The sequence below is a fragment of the Bison bison genome, unplaced genomic scaffold (assembly GCF_000754665.1).
Source record: "Bison bison bison isolate TAMUID 2011002044 unplaced genomic scaffold, Bison_UMD1.0 scf7180017864235, whole genome shotgun sequence".
In the NCBI taxonomy this organism is placed as follows: domain Eukaryota; kingdom Metazoa; phylum Chordata; class Mammalia; order Artiodactyla; family Bovidae; genus Bison; species Bison bison.
Genome location: NW_011494807.1, coordinates 3,257,967 through 3,276,812, shown reverse-complemented (window position 1 = coordinate 3,276,812; position 18,846 = coordinate 3,257,967). Strand labels below are relative to the sequence as shown.

The 18,846-nt window shown below is 41.1% G+C and overlaps 1 protein-coding gene across 1 annotated transcript in view; it reads right to left on the bottom strand.

Moving 5' to 3' along the window:
• Window positions 1-3,151: 3,151 nt before the first annotated feature.
• SNX24 (sorting nexin 24) overlaps window positions 3,152-18,846 on the bottom strand; it is a 77,409-nt gene continuing 61,714 nt past the window's right edge. The window contains exons 3-6 of the mRNA XM_010846292.1: window positions 11,283-11,377; window positions 9,549-9,581; window positions 8,968-9,032; window positions 3,152-4,703 (exon numbers count right to left, since the gene is read on the bottom strand). Of these exons, the coding sequence (XP_010844594.1) occupies window positions 4,636-4,703; window positions 8,968-9,032; window positions 9,549-9,581; window positions 11,283-11,377 (261 nt within the window). The 3' untranslated portion in view covers window positions 3,152-4,635. The remainder of the gene's footprint in view (window positions 4,704-8,967; window positions 9,033-9,548; window positions 9,582-11,282; window positions 11,378-18,846) is intronic.

Sequence of the window (18,846 nt, the reverse complement as noted above, 5' to 3'; positions counted from 1 at the left end):
TCTTTAGATAACTAACACCATGCTGTAATTTCATTTAAAGAATGGATGAATAAATGAATATATTCATTATATGGTATCAATTGAGACCACTACAAACTTGTCTGTCATCCTCTCTGCTTCTTCAAAGAATCCTGCTATAGACTGAATGTTTGGGTCCACATCCACACCCCCAAATCAATATGCTGAAATTAAATTCCCTAAGTGATGGTGTTTGGGGGGCCTTTGGGAGGTGATTAGGGATTAGTGCCCTTGTGAAAGAGGCCCCAGAGAGATCCCTGGTAAATTCCCCACCACGTAACTACACAGGGAAAACAGAGCCCCGTATTAGATACCACATGTGCCCTGATCTTGTACTTCCCAGAGTTCAGAACTGAGAGAAATAAATATTTGTTGTTTATAAGCCATCCAGTCTATGCTATTTCTGTTACTGCAGCCAGAATGAATGCAATACTAGGAGAGTTAAATCTTCATTTATTTCATAGTAGATTCTGCAGGAGGAAGGGAAGTCAATAATCACCAAAGAAGGGGAGTTCAGAAACCATCTCACACTCTCAAAGCGTCAAACAGTGGTTCCTAACCTAAGTATGTGTCAGAATCAACTGGGAAGTTTCTCTCAGTACCCACTGACAGGCCCCCACCCGCCGCCTCCCCGATTTACTGACTCAGTTTTAGGCGATTCTGATGCACATCTCTGGCTCAGAACTATTGTTTTTAGAATCTCATAGGTTACCAGGGATATGAGAATAGCACCCTTGACAAATATCACTAATTGGTCACCACACCCTTACTCACTGAGTCTATTCTAAAAGAACTGTGGTAAAATACACAACATAAAATTTACTGTTTTAATCATTTTTACAGTGGCAGAAAGTGCATTCACATCACTGTGCAACCACCATCATCACCATCCATCTTCAGAACTTTACCTTCCCCAACTGAAACCCACTAACTCCCCATCTCTCCCCACCCCCAGCCCCTGGCAACCACCACTCTATTTTCTGTTTCTAGGAGTATGACTATTCTAGACACCTCAAATAAGTGGAATCATACAGCAGCTGTCCTTTCGTGACTGGCTGACTTCATTTAGCATAATGTCTTCAAGATTTATCCATCTTGTAGCAGGTGTCAGAATTCCCTTCCTTTTTAAGGCTGAATAATCCACTGTATGTATAGACCACATTTTATCCATTCATCCATCAGTGGACACTTGGGTTGCTTCCACCTTTTGGTTATTGTGAAACTCATTTGTAACTTGGTTGTAGAAATAACTGTTCAAGTCCCTGCTTTCACTTTTTTCCTTTGGTATATATCCAGAAGCGGAATTGCTAGATCATATTGTAATTTTAATTTTTTAAAGAACTGCCATACTATTTTCCACAGAGTTTGCACCGTTTTACATTCCTACTAGCAATGTATAAGGGTTTCCAGGTCTCTGCATCCTTGCTGACATTTGTTATTTTCTGCTTGTTTTGGATAGTATCCACTCTGGTTGGTGAGTCAGAATCCTTACCTGAGCACTTTAGACAGCCATTATCAATTGACCAAGTTGACAAATGAGATAAAAGCCCTTTGTTGTTCCTAAACTGTGATCATAAGACTTACACACTTCTCAAAGTGAAGTGACTGAAGAATTTACCATGTGGTGGTGGCCACAGTGCTGTTGGGATTGTATACGCAGCCTGCTGTTTGAAATGGGGGAGAGGAGGAGGAGAAAGAAGAACACCAAAAGAAAGGATATCAGGGCCACCATATGTAAACCAGCCAGATGGCGGAGGTTAGGTCTGAGAAAGGCTCTGCGTGAAACAGCAATGGGCGGACGGGAACCATTCTGAGACCAGCCCCAAGCAAAGCACCAAATCCAAGAACTGGGGGGTGAGGGAGTGTGAGGGCTGTCTCTATATCCTGGCGTAAGTGGTAAGAGGGCTTCTTTTCCTTCTCTTTATTCTCTTTTCTTCCCTGTACTCCTTACTTCTTTATTGGCTATGAATCCATGATATGAAAAATCCATCTTATAAAAATGGAGAAACAGAAGAATATATGTATACCAAATACTCAGTATTTGCTTGCATGTGGATGGGAATTTCTGAAAGTCCACAAATAAACCAAGTACAGTGGTGTCTCTAGGAAGGGAACTGGGAATCGAGGAGACAGGATGGGAGATTTTTCTTTTTATCTATCTTTTTATGAAAATTTTGACTGTGGAAATGCATTCCATCCTCTTTTCAACACGCATTTCTGAGCTGCTGAGACCAGGAAGTTCCAACTCCTTCCCAGACTCCCTTGAAGTTGGGGATCAAGAAGAAGCTTCTGCCAATTGCTTGTGCTTTCATGAGCAATACACAAGAAGATGGAAGTGGGTGAATACCATCATCCTGCTGCTCTGTGCTGTGGCTGCTGACAAGCAAGGCCATGGTGTGAGAGGCAACCATAGTGTAGGTGGTGACAGCTGGACACTTGTTCTTGTGCCCAGTCACCAGCTTCCTGGGTGCTGCCCTGGGGCAGTTATGGTGCTAACAGGTACCTCCTGAATCTATGTGCTGATCCCTGGATCACAACTACATGTGCTGTTTTGGACCTCAGTACCTTCCATAGCAGCCTTTCTGCCCCCTGAATTCCTTAAGACAGAGGTTGTAGCTTCCCTGGAAGGAGGGTACTGGAAATTGCTGGGGTATTCTGGAAATTGTGCCTAGAAGCACACAGGAGGTCATTCCCTGAATCCTTCTAGAAGATTCTGTAAGCACTGTTTCTTATGATTCCATTCTGCTTACACCTACTGTAGTTGTGGTTTCTATTTCCTATAATGGAATTGAAATGAAATATGGCATAATAAACATTTAAATTAAATTAAAAATGAAAGTCATCACTAAAAAAGATTTTAATTCTCACAAAAGATTCCTTCAGTAGTTGTGTTACCAATGATGGTTGATCTTTATATATATATTTTTAATTCTTACTATCTTGGCAAATAAATTATTTAATGCATATGTACTGGCTTAATAGGTGAGGTAATTTAACTTTTACCTTGTTGGATTAGAAATAAATGTTTATGTGACTATGGGAGAAGTGTGTGTGTGTGCATGTGTGAAAAAAGAAAAGACACAGCTTGTGTCTCCATTATAAGATCCTACCAGTAGAAGACATATTCAGATACTTTGGGTTCTTCATTTTTATTTAACTCAAAATAGCTAATAACAAAAACATTTAAAAAATATCTCCAACACTTGACTCTTCAGTCATTTTTGGTTGATGACACTTGATTATTCAGTTCTTACTTTCTTTCCCATGTTGTCACACATCTAGCATAAATCCATCATCAAGAATTTGCAGCAAGCTTTAAACCTGTATGTTTAGAGCTTAGTCAAAAACCATGATTTACTTATTAGTTTTGAATTTAAATATTTTTCTCCTACACAGAAGCTTATTAAGCTAATAATCATAAATAGGCTAGCTATTAATTAGTTTTCAAGGAAATGCCCAAATACAGCACACTTATACAGGCTGCATATATGCCTTTATCCTTTATTAGACAAAATCTGAATGTCTTTAAGATGTACAGTGGAGGTGCATCATAAACTCATTTAATTTGTATTAATACAAAATATGAGGTCAGGGAAAAGGAAATGATAAGCAATAAGGAAAATAACGATCAATCTGGCAACTATACCACCTACTCAATGAATGGATGCCCTTGAGTAAACCAAGATGAGTGTTGTCAATCTGGTGTTCCCGCAGTCACTGTCCGTTCACATTTATCTTTTATAGGGCAAGCATCTTGCAAGGCTAAGTATAATTCTAGTGTTTAAAGGCATGTGTTTCTTCTACAAAACAGTGCCTGAACAAACACCAACAACTTTAATTGGTCTTCAACCGTTATCTTCAACAGTTGTCTCTTCCAACACTGGAGAAAAAACTGGTTGGGGTGGATGGAGATTTCCAATATGGCACCATTCTAAAGGGCTTTCAAGGATAATCTTGAGACCCCCATTCTATCTTATGTGCTGACATTAGAAGCGAATCCCTGCAAATGATGCAACTCCACTGTAATGCAAATTAAAATGCCATGATTTTTAAAATGCCCTAGTATGGTCAGTATAATTTCATTTCCAGTTTAGTTCCTTCCTCACATTTAGCAGTGTGTTTCTGTAACGCTCTCCTGGTGCCAGCATTTCAGAATGTTATCTATCACTGGCTGAGGAAAAAATCTCACGATGAAAAGATTAGTGTGTCATAGAATCTGAACCAAAAAAGCTACCAAAGCTAATCAGTCTCACAATGATTCAGGGTAAGATTTTCAATTAGCAAATGGTGTGATTGAAGTGGAGAGGAACTGTTTTGCTACACTTGGAGGTCCCAAAGATCCTCTTTAGTCTTCTTTTCCCAGGGTTTCTAAATTGGCAGCTACATTCTACTTCTTAAACACTTGGCCTTAACCTGAGTGCTGCCCCAATTCGGTTTCTATTTTTAAAAGCACCATTCTAATGGAAATGTCCCTGCTCTGAATTAAGCTGGGACTGTGAATTTTACCACTAGCGAGAGAGCCGTTATGTCATAGAGTTTAGGTTAATTTGGTAGGTATCGATTTCCTTGACTATGACTTCGAAACCTGCTTCAGCTTCTTCTAGCCATGGAGGATTTCTACCTGGGCTGTAGATGAGGGTAAAATATCCCATGGAGAACTCCTTCAATAACCACATTTGGAAAATCTGAAAAACAAAAGGAAAACTGCTTTTCTTATGCACATCAATGAAACATATGTGCATTTTGCAGAACACAACAAGGTAAGGCCTAGGCATAACTTACGGGTGTGTATCGCCATACAGTTCGCCCTCGTTTCAGATGTGACATCAGACATGCTGTTTTGGCCTCGAGTCACTTAAGGGTACCACTGCGAGTTGCAGGAATGTGAGGCCAGATTTGTAGCTTATTGATTTAAGGGATGTTCTAATGGTTAATGCTGCCAGGCCCCAGCTCTTTATCTGAATGTTTTCTCACAAGGAAGATAGATTACACTGGCAATTCAATTTCTAACAAAATCTCAATATACTTGAAGGAATTCTAAGATTTCTACTGGGAATACTTTGCGGCAGTTTTTCCATTGTGGTTTACAGCTGCGTTTAGCCCAAGGTGTCTGGAATCTGCTTGTTCTATTACGCTAGTTTCTAGAGAGCAGGAGGACGGGAGCCTGTCTTCCTAATGTAAAAGGGCCAATCTCTGACAAAAGGCTCCCTTTGTCAAACTTGAAAAATCAGCTCCTTTTTTATAGGAGACACAAAGAAAATTCAGAGGTGTAGTTTCTGTTGTATCACATTTTAGTTATCAGAGTAAGACATGAATGGATAAATTGAACAGGGAACCAATCTATCACATCTATACATAATTATACCCAGGATTTACATAAATGTAGTTATTATATGAGGAAAGCAAGAGATCCCTAAGTATGTTCACCTATTAATTTAACCTGTACAGAGGACCCACTACATAAAACCACTTACAAGGGCATTGGACCTCATCAGGGGAACAGAGAGGCTCTTAGAGGAGAGAGCTTGGGAGAGGGAGCTGACCGGCTGTGAAGTCTGAGGCAGGTGGGTGCCCTGTGGAGGGTTCAGAGACCTGCATGGAGGCTAAGGTAGCAAGAGGAGTGGCCTCAGTGAGGGCAGGGGGACAATTCAAGCCTGCTAGGAAGGGACAGGAAATCTGGCTTCATCTGAAAAACAAGGAGAAGCTGTGGAGGGACGTTAAACAAAGTGAGACAGAAATTAATCGTTTTGAAAAGTTGTCTGTGGTTGACATTCAGACAGCAGTCAGGAGCAAGGTGGCAATGGATTTGATGGGATTAGTGAAGGATTTCACAACAGTACCTACCGAATAGGTCATTGTAAAAATCGGTGAATGAAACAAAGTGCTTGGACCTGAACTTGGCACAGGGTTCAGTTCAGTTCAGTCACTCAGTTGTGTCTGACTCTTTGCGACCCCAAGAACCGCAGCGTGCCAGGCCTCCCTGTCCATCACCAACTCCCAGAGTCCACCCAAACCCATGTCCATTGAGTCAGTGATGCCATCCAACCATCTGATCCTCTGTCCCAGCTATTATGACATACCAGGCACTGCCTAATTACTGGGTTTACAAATAACAGTGCTTGCCATGGAAGCACTGGAACTTACATGTTAGTCAGGGAGATAAGTGAATAAACAAACAAAATGTGTTTAGAAATATCTCTAATACACAAGCAATTAATTACTCCATGACTGCTTGAGTTACTCAGAAAACTGCCCTTGCCTTTGCTTCTCACTGAGAGGTGATGAGAAGGAATGTGATTTAGGGTAGATTTTGTTGTTATTTTGTTGGTTTTCATTTATTTTTAGAAACATTTATTGTGAAGCTTATAAAAAAAAATAGTGAACAGGGTGGAGGGGCCCTTGGAGGTTACTCAAAAGGAGAATCAGCAAAGGCTCCCTGAAGTTGGACCCGAAAGAGGAGAAGGCCAACAATATGTGAGAATGAGAAGAGGGTTCGAGAAAGAAGAAATGGCAAGCACCCTGAGGGGAGAGTTCACTACATCTGGGACCCAGGAAGAACTGTAGTGTGGCTGGATCAGTGTGTGAGGGCGTCCCAGCAGAAACATGAGCCAGGGCCAGCCCATGGAGGGCCATGTCAACCATGGCACGAGTCTGGGGCTCACAGAGAGGGTTCAGATGGAAAAATAATACTGTGACTCAACTGTACACTCAAGGTCATCAAGGCCACAGCAAGGAGGAGATTGTTCCAAAGAAAGTAAAAGTAGAACAGAGAGCCTAGGAGAGCCTTCAGGAGAGGGGCCAGAACCAGGAAGAAGAGCAGAAATGTGGGAAAGCCAAGGGGAGGTGGTGTTTGAAGACAGGGAACGTGGTCACCAGTGGCTAAAGCCGAGAGGTCAAGGAAGAGGAGGGCTGAGAAAGCCCACAGAGAGTAGTCACACAGCTGGCCCTGGGGACCCAGGCAAGAGTTATTAGGAATTCCCCAGAAAAACCTAAACAAAGGCCAAAAATCACATGCTAAGAGAATAATGCTTTATTTTTAGCATTTTAGAAGAGGACAGTGCTTAACTGCCAAAATTTTAAAGACAGACACTCCTCTGACTTTATGGGTCTCAGTGTCTGTGTGAAAGTATTTCCAGATTCTGCATCCTCTGGAAAAGTAACCTCAACATTTTGTTTTAAAGCCATACAATGTGAATATGTGACACAAGTAAAATTTATCTTTAAATTAAATGCTAAAGAACTGCAAGAATGCATCACTGGTATAATACCTCTAAGACAATAGGAATCTGATTTATGACACGGGTCCAGCCAAAGTTCCATGAAAGGAGATTTAGTGACTGGCTCTCTCACACCTGGTTCCATTCCTTACATCAAATTCATGATTTTCACTTACTCTCAAGCAGGAATTCCCCTTTGGTGCAAGTCACTCCACTACATCAACATTCTACCAATGATCCATACTTTATTACTCTTTCCAGCTTCGGACTTTTGCCCCTGATACTCCTTCCCAGAAAGTTCTGCCATTCTTCATGGTCAAGCCAAGTGCATAGCACATGCTACTTAACAACCTGGATGAATCGAGTTCAAAGACCACAAAATATCTTCCCTCTTCTAGATAGCAAACTGGCTACTAGTCCACGATGATCCCTCTACTCTCGACACTTTTCTAGGAATTTCAGTCCAAGGCACAAAATATCTGAGCAGAAACAATACCTGGGGAGAGTGCTTGTGGAACCATTATTAAAAGCAGAAAGACTACTTTATAAATCACTGCCCATGTACTCTAGACTAGGCTACATAGATATTTGTTAAATGTAACATCTTGTTAATATAATATCAACCTAACACACCAGGCATATTTGGTGCACATTAGAAGTAAATGCTAAAGAAAGGTAATTATTCCTCACTGAAAGAATTTTATAGGGAAAATACTATTACAAGACCATATGTGTATACTGTTGCATGACAAAAGGCAGCTTTCTTCTAGAAAGGTCCTCCACAGAGTGGGGCTGTGTCTGAGCCAGGCTTCTTTAAATGGACAGCAAGTGGTTGACTTGAGCACAAGAAAACAGTCCCTTCTCTCTTGCTGGGGATAAGGTCTTATTGCTAGAATGTAGGGAAGGTGTCCACAGATAATCTATCTATTGCTATTTAGCTGCTATGCTATTTAGTTACTCGCAGAAACAAAGGCTGCAAATCCACTATACGCAGAGAGCACAGAAGGAGAGATTAGGCAAAAAGAGATCCATGCTCCAGACCTGTGAAACCAGGCAAGTCAGGGACCTCCCTGAGATCCACTTTTCTCAAGATCCAACGATGATAACTGCCCTGCCAATTTCCTAAGGTGGTTAAGGAAATTAAATGAGACAATGTCTGAGAATATACTCACAAAGAGTTGAATATCGGAACACTTTGAGAGGGACTCTGAATAATTTCAATTTCTTGGCACAAAAAAAGGACTTGGGCTAAAATACGACATTACACTTAAATTAATCCCTTATACTTAAACGTACAACCTTTTTATTTGACTGTCAAAGATGCTGTAATCTAAATGGAAAGGGAGACACATGCAATGTATATATATACACAGCTTTGGGAAAGAAGCATTGAAAAAAAAAAGGACCAGGGCCTTGGAATCAAACCCTACCTGGCATCTGGATAAAAACTGGCATAGTCTAAAATACCACCACCCTGCAAATTAATACCTTTACCTCCTTATCACTCTAATTCAAAACAGCCTGGAGAGAGAGGAAGAAAAATTACATTTCCTCCTGAAAGGCCTGCCCCAATTAAAATTCTGAATGTCTCTTACACCAAGAGCACTGGTTTATTGGCAGATTATTAAGCCCTGGACCAATGTCACTCTGTTAGACCTGTATTAAAAACGTGGTTTATGTGGTGCAGGGTCAGATCAGTAAAGAGCTGTTAGCAGATGACAGGTTTGATTACCGCTGGCTGCAGGCAAGACGTATGGATCCCTGAGGAACAGCAGCACCGGCTGGTGGGACAGTTTGCTGGAAAGGTCAAGAACAGGCATGTCAGCATCAGGGGACGACGGTAAACAGAAAACACTACAAACTAGCTTTGAGGGGATCAAACTGCTGTGCGGGGACATCTCAAGGTTCATGTATCTAACGGTGTGGGTGAATAATAGCAAGCAGAGCTGGAGGAACAAATCACCAGCAGCACGCTCATCTTCCATTCATGTCTTTGTGGAATCGGAAGCAGATATACAATAAATCACTGATGCAAAGTGTTGTATTTTTTGAAATCTTGTAGTACGACTATTGATGAAATAGTATTCTTATTTCATGTATGAAACAACGTAGGGTTTTATTCCTCCACCCTTAAATAGAACTGGCTACTTCTGTAACTTCCCATCAAAGATCTGTCATTTTAAAACGAATTTTCTACCAAAGATTTTAAAGAAAATCTTGACTTGAAACAATTAGATGATGATAATGAAACACTTAATAAAACCACAGTCCTCTTCTCGGTTTGTATAACTCCTGATTGGTATTTGTTCTTACCTTGACTCTTCAGATTCTGTCTCATCAAAAGATCTAAATTTTTTTGAAAAGAAAAAGACAATAAAAGCTGGGTCAGTGCTTATGCTAACAAAGGAAGATACAGCTAGTATTCTTAGAGCTCTAAATTGGCAGACATGTTGAGAAAGAGACTGGTATTTTCACAGAGTCACAGCATGGCTGATGCCTCCTCCTAAGGAATCCTAAGATGATAATATTCTTATATTTCAGTTTTCCTGAAGAAGATCACTCAAAAATCCTACAGTTTTGCTTTTGGACTTATATAATGGAGAAAAGACTTCACTCACTTCATTCCTACTACTTCTTAAAAATACATAACCACATATGAAGCCCAACTTCCCAGCAAATGCACCAAGCTGAAACAGGAATACACCAGCCATGTACGTGATTTGGTGAGTGGGGTATATGGTTCTTGTTCTGAGGTGACTGAAAAGTGGCCCTGAGTGAATGCCGCCAGTGAGGGAGCTGTGACAAGTCTCAGTGGCTTCTCAAACAGCAGATGGCTGGGGTTTAACATGCCTTTGGGTGGGGTTAGCTTAAACATCTTGTAGCTAGTGTGGGTCCTTCAGGCAGGTCTGGAGACAGCAAGAAAATGGCTCCAACACTCTCCCCAACTTGGATCTGCAGAGAGTCTGTGACGATGGAGTTCCGAATGAATAGATCTAATATGTCAGGGGTGTTGCTGATGGCCTTTGGAGGTCAGATCATCACAGGTGCCCAGAGCTGAGTGAGTGGCTTGGTTTAGAGTTAACTCTTTGGAAGAACTTTTCTTGACTGTTGATAATATCAAATGTCTGGTTTCTTGGTAGAGAGAGATTAGGATATGCAGCTCTGCATTCAGAAGTTCTTGAGGGAGGCAGTGGGGAGGCAGGGAAAGAGTTTATGCCAGAGGCCTGGGCTCTGCCAGCTACAAGGCAGGAGATTTGGGGAAAGGCACTTTATTCCTGTGGCTCAGTTTGCTCAACTATAAAATGAAGGGAGTTGGGTAAAATCATTTTTAAGATCATTTATAGCTTTAAACTTACATGAATAAATGTGTCAAGGGGATATAGACTTTGCCCAGGTATCCACAAATAAACATGTGCTGTGCTTAGTTGCTCAGTCATGTCCGACTCTTTGTGACCCCATGGACCATAGCCCACCGGGCTCCTGTCCATGGGGATTCTCCAGGCAAGAATACTGGAGTGGGTTGCCATGCCCTCCTTCAGGGGATCTTCCCAACCCAAGGATCGAACCCAGGTCTCCCGCATTTCAGGCGGATTTATCATCCGGGCCACCAGGGAAGTCCAAAAATACAGGAGTGGGTAGCCTATCCCTTCTTCCCGACCCCAGACTCAAGCTAGGGTCTCCTGTATTGCAGGCAGATTCTTTACCAGCTGAGCCACCAGGGAAGCCCACAAATAAACATATCAGTTCTTGAACAGGCTATTGAGAGCCATAATTCCCACCATGTAACATCATTCCATGTAACAGAATAATTTAAAAAGTCAATTCCTCAAGTCCAAACCCAAGTTAGTTGGTCCTTTGGCCACAATATGGAGATGAGGACTCAAGAGCAATTCCTTTGACTACGAGTAGGGGGCGAGCGAGTGCTGTCCCAAGCCAGAAGAATGGGTGTGCCCAGGCTGGCCCTTCTGGCATCATTAGGGTTATTTGTTAGGCCAATAAGTGTTTGCAAAGTAACTTAATGTCCAATAGGTAAACAACAACTCTTACCCATAACTCTCTGTCTTTGGTAGAGAGGGCAAATGTCGCACATTTAGGAAATCAAGAAACAGCTTGGGAAGTTCTTCATTTTCCAGAATGACAGCCTGTGAAAGTAGAAAACAATTAAGAAAGTGAAGTTTGCTAGACAATCAATCAAATACACTATTCTGAAAAGTCATAACCACCCATCAAAGTTCTTACCAGCATTATTACTCAAAAGTGAAATGAGAGTGGTGCCTATTTCACCCACCAAGAATTCAGGCCAATACACATGCTATTCGGTGTCAGCAAATGCTCCATTTTATCTATTCCTTCACTTAACCAGCATTTACAGAGCATTTTCTATACTTTAGATGCTGACTAGGGCAAGACAGCTGGGTACCAGGTAGACACAGTTCCCTGCCTTCAAGGAGGTTCTAATCCAGAGTACTTCAAAACCTGGGAACACCAACAATACTGCTAAGACAGTTTTATCAAGTCTTCTTTATGTAGTAATGAAACGGTTTGACTGTGTGTTTATGTGTGTGTGTGTGTGTGTATGTGTGTATCTATAAGAGGCCACAATTGTTCAGGAAATGCTATAAATGTTTTTTTTAACTAGAAGATTTAGTCAAGATCTTTTAGCTATTACCTATTTCAGCAACAGGATCAACTGACATTTATTGCTATTTGGACAGCTCCACTTAAAGGGTCAGTAACAATTTTACCACTAAGTGTAAATCAGTGTATATACTGAAAAAAAAAATCTATAGAGTTCTTCCATTTAGGGAGCTCTGCTAAATAGCTGCCATAATGGCATAACTATGTCAGTTCTCAGATACCCAAATTATGCAATTTCCAGGAGGGATCGAATAGAGAACTGTAAGAGTGCATTTTCATATATATTTATTTTTGAAAGGGTCTGCCAGAGAAATGATTGCACCTCCCTCCCCTGCTTTTTTAAAAAAAAACGAAGACCATGGGAAAAGCATCAAACATTGTGCAATCATTTCTAAAATTAATATAACTATTTTAAGGGTCATTTTTAGCATGGCTTTTTTTTTACCCTAATACATACACTATTTAAAAAACAATGAGAATTGATGGTGAAATGTCATCACACAGCTGATCAGGAATAGCTACGCAAGGTGATGCAAAACGTATATAACAAATGACAAAAGACCAAACTGCATGTATCTTGTATACACATAATTCTACATAATGTATTGTTTTTAGTTATGATTTAAATCTGGAGCTGCCCCATTTCTCACCATGTTTTGGAATTCTGTTACCCAGTTCTGCTGCTGTTGCTGCTAAGTCACTTCAGTCGTGTCCAACTCTGTGTGACCCCATGGACGGCAGCCCACCAGGCTCCCCCGTCCCTGGGATTCTCCAGGCAAGAACACTGGAGTGGGTTGCCATTTCCTTCTCCAATGCATGAAAGTGAAAAGTGAAAGTGAAGTCACTCAGTCGTGTCCTACTCTTAGCGACCCCATGGACTGCAGCCTGCCAGGCTCCTCCATCCATGGGATTTTCCAGGCAAGAGTACTGGAGTGGGGTGCCATTGCCTTTTCCGATACTTTATTCATTAAACAAATATTTACTGATCACCTATTATGTTAGGCACTGGGATATGACAATGAATATTATGTGTCCAGTGGAGTGTGGACTGGTGTAGAAAATTGGCGATAAACAAGTAAACACAAACACACATGACTTAATCTTGCCTTAGAATATAGTGACACAGGGTCTGCATCCTCTGAATACTTTCGCATCCATCCATTTCCCCACCCGCTCATCCATCCATTCATCTTTCTCAAATGTTTACTCTTTTCTTGATTATAAAGTAGAAAAATGAAAAATTGACAAAATGGAGAGAAAAAAAACAGGTCCTTTATTCAGAGGCATACTTCTATTACTATTTCCATTAGATTCCTTCAATTCATTTGACCTCCATCTAAATGTTTATCTAACTGAGGACATTTTGGGGGGTACTCAGAAGGTCATTATTTCAGTGCCCAGAAATAAAAGATTTCAGGAATCATGATACATGTGTGGTTCTAAGGAATTTCTGCCATAATACAAGATGCAATGATTATCTACTTGTTTGTAGATATTTGTTTAAGAAGATGATATACTTATTTGAATAATAAAGCTTCATGTTGTAACAAACAGAGCTGTTCACCTTGGTGATAGTTTTAATTATGTGAACAAGTGGTAGCTTTCAGATTAAAAAAACACACACACACAACAGGGGAGTGGGTAACCCTTCTTATCTCCACCCCCACCTTTTAAAATAAATTAAATCAATAACAAGTGTGGGACACTTTTAATGACCTGAACTACTTAATTTCCAGGATCTTTAGACACGTCATCCATCACTGTAGTATGCAGGAAGACATCTCCTGAGTGTTCAGGGGGTTACTTTCATTTTATTAATGCAAGATTTAGGGAATTTTAACAAGGTGAATTGTTTATTTGCCTTGACAGATTGGCTTACAATGCACTGGGTACATCTACAGCATGATCATTAATGACAAAAGACAGGCAAAAAGCTGTTTACACTGCAACACCAAGACAGGAATTAATCCTGCTCACCCTCCCTGAACAGAGTACTCCAAATAGATGGTCACACAGTTTTAGGTCAGATATACTGGGGTAAAAAGAAAAGAGAAGACTTTAGACATTTGTGAGCATTTTATTTAAATGTTCACTGTGCTGTGCTTAGTCGTTCAGTTGAGTCTGACTCTTTGCTATGCCATGGACTGTAGCCCACCACACTTCTCTGTCCATTGGATTCTCCAGGCAAGAATACTGGAGTGGGTTGCCATGCCCTCCTCCAGGGGATCTTCCTGACCCAGGGATCAAACCCAGGTCTCCCACATTGCAGGCAAATTCTTTACCATCTGAGCCACCAGGGAAGCTGAATAGCCTCAAATAAAATTTTCCATAAAACAATGACCAATGTGGATTTCAGGATTTACAGTTTTAAGAAAGCAGCACTGGGCAGTTAGTTAAGCATTCAGTTATGTGGAGGGAGTATTCCCTAAACTCTGCTAAGTCTTGTAAGAAAATAATAGTTAAGTCCAAAGATAGAATAGAGTAGAACTAATTTAATAAAATATGTATAAGTGAAACGACTGTCATCAGTTAGTACAGAGATGCAGAAGAGCAGCTGAGCTCAACCAAATCTTATGGCTCAGAAACACATGACCTCATTCCATGAGAGACCCATTAGTGAAGAAGGGCCTCATGACCTATTTCATTTAAATATTCCTCAGTTTCTCAAAAAGCTGCTGCTCAAGAAGAATCACTCCTTCTTGATTTTGCATCCTGGGCCATTCCACATGCTTGGGACCCCAGTCTGGTCTAGATCACCAGAACAATTCACTAGGTAAGCTCTTACTAAAAGTATATATTATATAAAAAAAAACCCACTCCTTCCTGATGCTGGATCCTAGGCCATTCCACATGCTTGGGACCCCAGTCTGGTCTAAATCATCAAACAGTTCACCAGATAAGCTCTTAACTAATATATATATATCCCATGGATGGAGGAGCTTGGTGGGCTACAGCTCCATGGGATTGCAAAGAGTCAGACACAACTGAGTGACTTCACTTTCACTTTCTATTATATATATAATATATAAACTACATTTTAAATATCAAATCACATTTCCCTGTTGTTTTAGCTTGCTTATCTTTATTTTTGATTGATCTTCAGTGGTTAGTCATTTTCATTCTTTATAGAGGTAAGTTGTGTAGCTGGAATATGTAGATTTAGACCAAGACCTAGGTTTGAGCATCTCCTCTGCCTACCCTAAAGGTCATTGTAAGGATTAGGTGATGTCTCTAAGAGTCTCTGGCATAATTAGCATTTGATAAATGTTAATTCTGTTTTCTTTGAATTTTTTTTGCTGTATCAATTCTCAACAATCTATTTGATTGGTTTTGGAGGTTTGGGTTATTGTCTATTTAGCAAAACTTCTTAGTCCTCTGCGATTCGTGGATCCCCTTGAAAATGATGAAAGCTGAGAATCCTGCTTGCTGAAACGTACGCACACATATATAATTGTGGCTGCCAGTGGTAGGGGGTCCAACAGCCCTCTGACAGCTGCGCCAAGGGCGCCTCCTCTCAGCTCGGGTGTAGAGCAGCACTGCTGGGCACTCTTCATTTGGCCTGGAGCCTGAAGCACTGCTGAGCCTGCGCCGAAGGCCAGCCCGCCGAAGGACACGCTCGCCTTCTTGTTTCAGTTTTCCAGCTCTTTGTCAATTAGAACCCCGCTGGAGTGTGTGCCGCCTTGCTATTAGAATTCATGAGTGCTTTCAGCTCTAGGCTGTGGGTCTGGCCGTGAGGCAACCCCGGTGAAGGATGTTTTTCTGAAAGACCAAAATCTATCGCTGTGCTGGATTTAGAAAGCAGTTCATATTTATGGCATCTATGTCTTCTGTATGTAACTCTAGAATGCAACAAGCCATGGTGCTGAAGGTTTCCTAAATTAGCCAAAAAGGAGGGAAAGTAAGATTTAAACTCTACTTCTGCAGAGTATATGATAGTACACCACACCTGTTATGAGAGGGGGAGTTTGAATTGCTGGGCAGTATTGGGTCCCAGGCTGAGTGCTTTCTAACTGATTAATAACTCTGATAGTAGAGTCCTTACACCAGATGCAGGTTGAGATGGTGAATTAGATTAACTAACCATTTTGTTAGTTAATCTAACAAAGGCAGAATCGGAGAAGGCAATGGCAATCGGAGAAGGCCATGGCAACCCACTCCAGTACTCTTGCCTGGAAAACCCCATGGATGGAGGAGCCTGGTGGCTGCAGTCCATGGGGTCACTAGAAGTCGGACATGACTGAGTGACTTCCCTTTCACTTTTTACTTTCATGCATTGGAGAAGGAAATGGCAACCTGCTCCAGTGTTCCTGCCTGGAGAATCCCAGGGACAGGGGAGCCTGGTGGGCTGCCGTCTCTGGGGTTGCATAGAGTCGGACATGACTGAAGCGACTTAGCAGCAGCAGCAATCATTTTGTTAAGGAGGGTGGCATGGTTTGGTAGCTAATTTAGGCAGTAAAACATCAGAATTCAAAATGAAAGTAACACATTGGAGAAAAAGTTAGAAATAATCCCGTTAAAATGTACAGGTTAAAGTACCAAGTCAACTACTGTAAGAGGCAGAATGAAGCACCCAGATGCAAGCTGGATAGTAGGTCAAAAGCCCTGCTGGCTGCAAGTGGCGGGTCAGCAAGAAAGTGCTATTTCCACAAAGATCTAAAATGAGCTCAGCAGCCCTCTCACTCCACTGAATGCAACACTATTTAACCCCCAAGGAAAGAGAAATAAAAATAAACTCAGTCAAGCTAGAGGCAAGCAGTGAAAATGACTAAAAGATTCAGAATGGTTTCCATATGAAGAGGTTACCCACCAAGCATGGAAGGGGGTGGTGGAGGACCAAGGAGATAATGTGGCCTTCAGGTTAACCATTTAAGGAGGGCGGCAGTTTCCAAAGCTGCTAGAACAAGAAGAAACTACTGTCTAAACCAGCAGAGAAGGAATCTCTCTCTAGCTGAAACCTGGGCCATAAAACTAGGAGAAGCGGTGCGTATATGGGAAGAGTAGGTTCCTAAGAGCTTCTAAATATCTGGGTTCTGAATGTCTGTTACTTACTCTTTCATACACATGCAGACTGGAGATGCTACCAAATTAACTGAAAAGCCACAGTAAAGAAAGTTCCATCCAATTTGCCACTAAGGAAGTACATTAAAAAACAGGTTGTTATTAAGATGCACAAAGGAAATGGGGCTAAATCAAAGAATTTTAACAAGTGTGTGATAGATCATCAGACTTTGCTAAGACGATATCCAACTCTGATAAACATGAACACAGGCGATTGGGTGTACCTTGTAAGAAGCAAAAAAATAGTCATTCTTTACAACCATGTTACTCAGTCACAGAAGAATAAATGACCTTCCTTATTATAGACCAAAATATCACTCTAAAAGAAGAATGGGGAAAAAAAGTCTCTATGAAAATATTTACCCAAAAATTGCCTAAAGGGGGCAGAAAAACAATAGCATTGGTACCAGCATCCTCTGCCAGCTAAGTGTTTACTCCAGGAGAAATGTCTCTTTTATCGAAAAGGTGCAATTATCATCACGTAACACAAATCACAAAATCCCGATTTTTCTACCTTATCAGCTTTATAAAATCGTGTTCCCAAAGGATAGCATTGATTAGTTGCACATGTTCTTTCTGTGACATCCCAAACACTTAATTGTCAGTTATCTTTTCTTCTTCGGTAAGTAAAATGCAGTCACAAAATTACAGAGGGACCCGTGCTGCCTTAACCTTCACTAGATGCCATCATGCAGTGGAAAACACTGGTAAAATATCACAGGATAATGCTGTCCGACAAGGGAGACGTATAAACACTATAATGATTTCCCACGAGTTTCCATTTTAGAAAATTGTCACTAAGGCGAGCATAAACGGTGACATATCTCCACCGAGGACACGGTGAAATCGAACGCTGGCATTCTAGTTAGGTCCAAACCTAGCCAGCAGCCAATTATAACAGGAACGGAGAATCTTGTTGAAAACTTGGACAAGACCACTGTGCTAACCTTCCAAGATCACTGCACAAAGCTATATTGTTTTCACTGATTTGATCCTTTTATTCTCTTTTCGAAACATCAAAGGAAAAAAAAAAAAAAAACCACCACATTTCTTCCCATTGTCTATCAAGGTTTGTTATGAACTGGAAGGAACCTCCTGGTCACAAAAGTCAGGGTACTGAATTAAGCCGGGAGGTTTCCAAGAGCTTGGAAAGCTCTTTTCCTACTGCATCTCGTTTGGTTTGAAATGTCCGATTGGGGTGACCAAGTTCGTGACAGTTTTTCCTCTCTTTACCAGGAAAGATACTGCACACCATACTGACTTCAGAGGTGCAGCTGAGAACAGGGAGGGAGAAAAATCAATACCTTTTCACTGCAGTGAGTGGGCTTCAGTGTTCTGTCCTTTGGGAACCAAACCTACCAGCTCAAAGAGGCTCTGCGGTCCTCAGTCCTCCATGTACCTCCTCCCCAGCACTCGCTCATGATTTCACAAAATGAACCACAGGAAGGTTACTGAAGGAACACTATTTTTAAAAAGTCAGCCAGTAAACAGATCTAAGAAGGCTCATGATCATCTGAAAAATAAAAATCAGATGTGCTTCGGAGGCACCCGCTTCAGCACACACCCTTCTCTGTGTGCCAGCCTTCCTAGGATGAGTCTGCTCTCGTTCTGGTGGAAACTGCACTATTCAGAGATTCAAACAGACATCTGCTATCGTTTCACAGGGCTTTATAGACTATCTTACAAGAAATCTGAGGACCTGCATGAAAAGCTGAAGACTTCTAACAAGGGTCTGTTTAAAATGGTAAAGAATCTGTGTAAGGAAACAATGTGATTTGGCCTCAGGAATATCTGACAGAAGAAATCTAATTTCTGATAATACGGATAAAAAGAAAACCAGGGAACAATAGAAACTGGAAAACAACCACCTTTTGAGCTATTCTAATATCAAATTTTAAGTCTCTTATGTTTCTAG